General features: G+C 37.0%; 1 protein-coding gene across 1 annotated transcript; it reads left to right on the top strand.

Moving 5' to 3' along the window:
* The first annotated feature begins 1,709 nt into the window (after positions 1 to 1,709).
* Positions 1,710 to 6,865, top strand: LOC144633537 (neuropeptide FF receptor 2-like). The gene is made up of 5 exons (XM_078492386.1): positions 1,710 to 1,806; positions 3,452 to 3,593; positions 3,980 to 4,253; positions 5,559 to 5,816; positions 6,515 to 6,865. Exons 2-5 carry the CDS (start codon positions 3,481 to 3,483, stop codon positions 6,863 to 6,865), a joined length of 996 nt encoding a protein of 331 aa, XP_078348512.1. The 5' UTR covers positions 1,710 to 1,806; positions 3,452 to 3,480.
* Positions 6,866 to 7,386: the final 521 nt, after the last annotated feature.

The following is a 7,386-nucleotide window of genomic DNA, read 5'->3' as shown; positions in this document are numbered from 1 at the left end:
AACAAAACTAAAAAAGAAAAACAGGGCAAGAAGCTGACTCAAAGAGAGACGACAGCTTGAAAGCAAACACAGAATCTCAAAACGAACAAACAAGCAAACAAAACAAAACGACCAATATACAAAATATCAAGGACTACCACTTAAGCCTGGTTCTCATATGATCGCCCCGATCGTCTCTGTCGCTTCTGTCGTTTGCAAAGTCTGAGGTGATTGGAGCAAGCAAACTTTTTGAAGCGACAGAAGCGACAGAGATGATCGGGACGATCATATGAGAACCAGGCTTAAAACAACATGGTGGTGTTAACTGATTAAAATGACTGCCTCATGTTTTAGGAAAAAAATGGAACAGTTAATATGTTGATTATATTCGGCATATTCCACTTTTCTCATTTTCATCTACAACTACATCCACTGTAATTAGAATGTGAACTTAAAACATTTAAAGTTTTTGAAAGACCAAAATACTCTTGATTCTTTCTATAAAGTTGAAGTCGGATTTTTAATATGGTTGCGGCATTTTATGATCAGTTGTTTAAATTGCACATTAAAGTTTTTAGTTTTCAAAACATGTCAAAATTCTCCATATTATATGAACCGCATAATTTGCTTGCTACTAATGAAACATCTGCTGGGTTTGTGAGGCTTTGATGAATACAAAGCAAATCCACCGATCCATGCTACACTTTGGCCCAATCCGTCCATCTGCTAGTATTTTTGTTCAAATACAGATCCGCACTGTATTTTTTCATCAAACATTAGCTACGATCCCCATTTTGATAGAGGGTCCTGAAGGGGGAGGAGTAAATCCCCTTTTTCCCAGTCAAATTTTTCCCAAATTCCATTTCCCAGCCTGTGGTTTTGCCACATTTTCAAAATCCCAGTCCCAGTTCTATTGTTTTTCTGTCTGTGATTCCCATTCCCAGTGGCCAAATCCCAGTCCCAATGACCCAAGTTTCATTTTCCAAATTAAAATTTGCCCAAAATTAATCCAAGTTCCCATTTTACCCATTTCCCATTTAGATGTCATCACAAAATTTTCACCTGAAATGTCGGTGAGTCACCTCATTGTCTCTGCCTGTTCATTATCCCAGGATACAAATTCAGGGACGAAGAGAATATTATTATTTGAACGGTACTTAAAATAAATTGCATCCCTAAAGCAAACTAAGCTGGATTGTTTTTAATAAACAAGACTAAAAACAGGGCAATAACTAAAACTGACTAAAAAAGGGACGACAGCTTGAAAGCAAACAATAGGATCTCAAAACGAACAAACAAGCGAACAAAACAAAACGACCAATAATAAAACAACAAGGTGGTGTTAAATGATTAAAATGACTGTTTAATGTTTCAGGAACAAAAAAATAGAACAGTCAATGTGTTGATTAATTTATATTCGGCATATTTCACTTTTCTCATTTTTATCTACAACTACATGTATTGTGATTAGAATGTGAACATAAAAAATATAAAGTTTTTGAAAGAACAAAAAACTATTGTATATCTCTATAAAGTTAAAGTCGGACTTTTACCACGGTTGCAGCATTTTTTGCTCAGTTGTTACAAATTATTTTTTTTTAGTTTTCAAAACATGTCAAAATTCTTCATAATATATGGAGCACATAATTTGCTTGCCAATAATGAAACATCTGCTGGGTTTAAGGGGCTCTTTTGTATTTTAATATAAAGTCCATGAATTTATATAAAAACAAACTGTTATAGATGTATTCTGCCAATTCCGTTTGCTAAAGTTCCGTTTTCATCAGAATCACCTTAATGATGAAGTTTTCAAGTCAGGTTCAATAGGTGAGCATGGTTTTTTGTTCTGTTTAATTTAAACACAGACATAGGTTATCGCACATTCTTTTTTTTTTTAAAAAAAAAAAAAGAACGGTGCGGTGACAGAAATCCGCAAACCCGTGCTATTTTTTCGCCCAATCCGTCCATCTGGAACCATTTTTGATAAAATCTGGATCCGAACTATTTGAAAACGTGGTGTGGTTTTACTGCAATCAGCTGTAAATGTCTGTTTTTAGGCCAAATACAAAAATTCAAAAGTAAAAAGGTCGAAGATTGGTTGATAAAAAAAAAATGGGCAAAACGTTGACATACCGACCATGGCTTACTTAAGATCCGCGCTTCGAACGTCGTTCAGACGGCTCGTGATTTACAAGCTTTTCGAGCGTTCTCCCAACATCCCGCGTGGTTTTATTACGCCAGTAAAGCCATAGAAAGCGCGGTATATTGCTTAAATACAAGAAAATTAAAATCTTTATTAGAAATTCAGTTCATGGATTCTGAACATAACGCTAACTGCTAAGTTTATAAACACCTCATGTCGAATACGTGAGAGGAATATATTTACAGATGTCGTGGTCCTCTTCTAACCTCCTTTACTTTTCTTACTTCCTTTACTAACACGACAGCTGCATCGGGGGCTATCAACCTTTCTGCGCATTAATTCAGTGTTGCGGATGTTAGAAAACTCGATCAACTGCTAATAGAGACGGACAGTTATCATCTTTCAAGTAAACAGTTGAACTCCGTTATTTCGAACCGTCAGGGGGAAACAAAAGCTAGTTCTAAATAGTGGGAGTTCGAAATAGCCGATAGTAAATTACTGAAGGCAAATCCAAGGGAATTGGGTTTTAGCAGAAACCCTGGTTTTAGTTCGAAATAACATGAGTTCGAATTAGCGGGGTTGAACTGTATCTTTGTTCTCAGGCTTTCTTTTAACTTTAACTACACGTATTAAGGACCTTCGCGCGAAAATCTTCCCCAATATTAATTTTTTTCTAAAATTTTCACCACTGTGAGATTATGAGATGCCCATGTCATAAACGACTACCTTATTGTTACTTATTTTCACGGGACTTAATTTTCGCGATTTTCGCGATTTTCAAAAAATCGCGAAATTTAAGACCCGCGAAAAAAGGTTCTCGCGAAAAACAAAAACGCGAAATTTAATACGCTTCTATATAATCCGTTATGAATATTCAACGTTGCCTTCAGTTTACTACTTAATTACCTTGGTACAGTCGTCAAACTAGCTCTACTTTGTTGCAAAGGAACATGTTAAACTGTTTTTTAAGTTTTGTTTTGATATATGGTTTTGTTCAATGTCATGATTGGAAACTGTTGCAGTGAAAAATTAAATCAGTTGGACCAATTTTGAGACTTACTGATTGTTAATGTAGATCAGTATTTTGACATTTCTCGCGAAATTAAGTTCCCGTAATCTTATTTTTTTTGGCCAAATCGCGAAATTTAAGTCCCGCGAAATATGGCCGTTCTATTTTTGCAAAATTAAGTGCACGCGAAAATAACTTGAAGTAATAACAATAAGGTACCCTTAATCTGTAATATTGTTCATCGTGGCGTCGTTACTGAATATGGAATAAGAATGTGAATTAAGTGGCCTTGTCAACACTTCCATGATGTTTTTATCCAGGTCACAGAGAAGTCTGACACTTTTTGATCATGTCCGATGTAGCTGATGTCCCCCTAACTACGGTACTTTCCATACTGGTCGTTGTGAATATCTTTGGGAATACTCTCGTTTGTTTGATCATCAAGAGAAATCGAGACATGAGGTATGCTAAGAGTAATTGTATTTCTAATCACTAATAACGTTTCTTAATGCAACGTTTCTTTAGAGATTTTTAAATATAGTTATCTATAGATTGTTTACTTTTACACACATACACATTCTAACGAGAACTGTATGTACTTTTAAGTGTCGCGTGTATAAAAAAATTTGATTTGATTTTGCAAGTATATGTATATCGTAAAAATGTTGAAATAACTGGCTAGGGATATTATTAATGAGGAAGATCCTTGTATGTGCGCAAGACTATGATTACTATGCGCTTAATTTTTTCATTGCAAGATTATACTACAATGTCTCCATGACTTGATAAAATCAGTTAACTATTCCTGCCATTTTTCTGTATTTATCATTTGCTTTTCAATACCACAGGATTCCCATGAATTATCTACTTTTCAACCTGGCAATAGCGGACATCATTTATGCCACGTTTATTGCCCCAAAACTGTTTTTCAAGCTCTCTTTCGCCCACCATCCAGACGGGATGACTGGTACGGTATTGTGCAAACTTTTGACAGACGGAGCCATCGCGTGGATTGGAGGAGCTTGTTCAATTGTCACTTTGGTTGTAGTCGCCATCGAACGATATTATGCAGTGATGTATCCTCACGGTAACAAATGGAAACTTACCAAGGCTAATCTGAAGGTGCGAAACTGACAATTTTAACTTTCAGCTAGGCTACTGCTTGCAGTGGAACCTCAATGTAACGAAGTGTCAAGTTAATAGCTGGCGAAATATGTTTGCTTAAACGAGGTTTCGTTGTATCCAGTCGAGGAAATAACTGCCGGTTTTGGCAAATCGTCGTTGAAGCACTCGAAGAATTTCCGAATTATTTCATCCAATCAAAAACTAGCGCGAGCGCTCACTTGTACTCCGAAAGCAATCGCGCGTACAAATATGTCATGTTACTTAGCAACTTTTGGGACGAAAACCGCGGGCTCAGTCGCTTCTCGAAGAAGTTATGTCGCCATCAACTGGCACTTGTTCCCCCGACTTTATCAGGGTTTTTTTTCATTATTTTCTATTAGTCGGGAAACAGCTCGTTATACCGTGTGCTTCGTTATATAGTGGTTCGTTAAATCGAGGTTTCACTGATTGGAAAAATGAAATTATTGGAATTTCACTAATGAAGAAACCTTATTAAACCTCGCACTCTAATTAATTCATTGAATGTTCTGCAAATGCTATTGTCCATGGGTGCTTGTTGACTTATATATACAGTAGAACCTCTCCGTACGGACAACTCTCTAATACGGCCACTGCTTTGTTGCGGACATCTCTGATGTCCCAACAAAATTCTCATATATTTTCTTGGGAAAAAACTTCTATGTAATACGGACTCTCTAATGCGGACAACGGGGCACTAAAATAATCTCTGCCCCAGGGAACAAATTTATATAAACTTAACCTCCTTATTACGGGCACTTCGGGTATCAGGCGATGATATTTTGTGTTCGTAATGCAATTTCCTGTTTGTGGTTACAAAAAAATCCAACGTGACGCATCATAGACGTTTTCGGATTTGTTTTTTTTTTTTTTTCCTTTTTAATTATTATTGCAAAACACACAGAACGATTCTTTCAAAGCGAAGTGTTCACTACTAATTATTGCTACCTTTGTCCTTTACGCTTAAACTGGGATTTTCAATCAGAACTGACTTGAATCGAACCAAAGCGAGGAAAAATGAAAACCAGCGCGAACGATGCTACAACGAACCTTTGTTGTTTCGTATGGTTTAGCGGAATTTGGTCGAACCACGTGAAGAAAAATCAATTCTTTTCATTAGATTTCAGCTCTCCGTCAAAATTATCCGGTGACGTAGACGTTAATGACGTCAATTTGACTGGATATACCCTTGCATAAATGTCGACAAAAGGTTCATTTTGGAACGACCGAAAGTGTAAATTTGCCATAAACTAGTGTTCTGAAGTTTAAACTTTGAAATTTCAGGTGATTATTCCTTGCATTTGGGTCTTGGCCTTGATACTCAATATCCCTGCTTTACTTTACACGGACATTGAGAAGACAAAGAGCGGGAACGTCTGCAAGTATATCTATCCGAACTCTTGGATGGGTAAACTTACCAGTGTGACTTGGCAGGTTGTGGCATTTCTTTCCTTGGCCCTGATGGCTGTGTTGTATTCCAGAGTCGTGTACACTTTGTGGTTTAAACGTAATAACGACAATCAGCAGACCCACCAACAAAAAGTAAGTGTTCCATGGTGATATATAATCAACCAAGAGTTTGTCGTCCTGTTTTTAACAAAGTTTCCTTAATATGTTTTTAACGACAATTTTATCGCAGCTTCTAAGTTAGACTTTCTCAAAGCCCTCGGTAGTTACTTCGTCGCTCAAAAGAGTCGAATTGTGGCAAGTCCACTTTTTAGTTAAAAATATGATATAACCCTTATTACGCTAAACCAAGATTTTTCCAGGGTTTGGAGGAATGGTCATTTAACCACTTGTGACGTCATCAATTTGCACGTCAGTAGGTTCTTGTGATACATTAGGTTGGATAGATCTTTCCATACGACTGTCCATTTTGAATATCGACTGCATATATTCTAACAGAGCTAAACGAAAAGACGTGGTCAGTTTTTGGTGCAAAATTAGTGGTGAAATAGGCCAATATAGCAGTACTTGATCAAGATCTCCTTTCTAGGGTTTTCAAATGATAAATATCAAAACCTTTCAGGTCAGAAGAAAAGATGTACAGAGTAGAAGGTAACGAGAATAAGAAGCATAGAAAAACGAAAATGATGGAAGCGAGAAAAAATCGGAAAGGTCCCCTTGCAACACTTTGACAATGTTATGACGAAATTTATCATCAATAAGAGGACGGGCGTGCAACAAACTGACGTCCATTTGTAAAATTTAATCAGACGTTTGCATCTCTTTATACACAGGGTGTCATGAGGGTGCGGAAGCGTGTTACCATGATGGTCTTTGCAGTCACAGTCATATTTGGAATCTGTTGGGGAACGACTTCAACTATCTACGTCTTAATGCTGGCTGCATCCATCAGCTTTGGTCCAGTCCCAATCGCCATTACTAACACGATGGTCCTGTTCAATTCAGCCTTCAACCCGTTTGTATACGCTCTGTTTAACCACCAATTCAGAGAAAAGATGAAAGGAATGATATGCTGCACTGGGTCCGCAGCACACGGGGTTCACCCTACGCCTGAACTCCTGGATATGGAGCTTGCAGCCAACACCACCCACCCGACCCACACAGCAGCATGTGCCTCAGAGTGATGTGTTCGTAGTGTTCCAAACGCATTTTAAAGGAAAATGATCATTTGTTAGAATTTTAATCAGAAACACGGTACCTAGAGCTTTATATAGAAATCAGAAAACTTTAACTTTCTAAATATTACAAAAAGGAACAGTAGCGCTAGGTAATCCGCTTAATTATTTATTAATTTCTTTCTGCATGCCAATATTTATAATCAAACGAATATAACTTTGTAGTTCACACATCATGAAGTTTGTTATGATGGTTGCTGTTTGATAGTTTGCAAGTTTGTCACATAAATTTCTTTATATATAAAAATATAATTATCAATGCCTACATAACACATTTTATCAATTATCAGTAAGTCAGATTCTCCGACGAGCATAACTTTAGGGGATTGATGTATTGCTTTGTCATTTAGCTGAATGTATAACCGCTGTTTATATGCACGATTAAATAATTTCAACGAGCATTTTCTTTTGGAGGCCCTACAAAGAGTAACACTCCTCAGAAGTCGTGAACAACTGTATTTCTAGTTCTC

The sequence above is a fragment of the Oculina patagonica genome, chromosome 12 (assembly GCF_052425735.1).
Source record: "Oculina patagonica isolate OP01 chromosome 12, crgOcupat, whole genome shotgun sequence".
NCBI classification, from domain to species: Eukaryota; Metazoa; Cnidaria; class Anthozoa; order Scleractinia; family Oculinidae; genus Oculina; species Oculina patagonica.
Note: the sequence above shows the minus strand (reverse complement) of the source record. Positions and strands in the feature narration are given on the sequence as shown.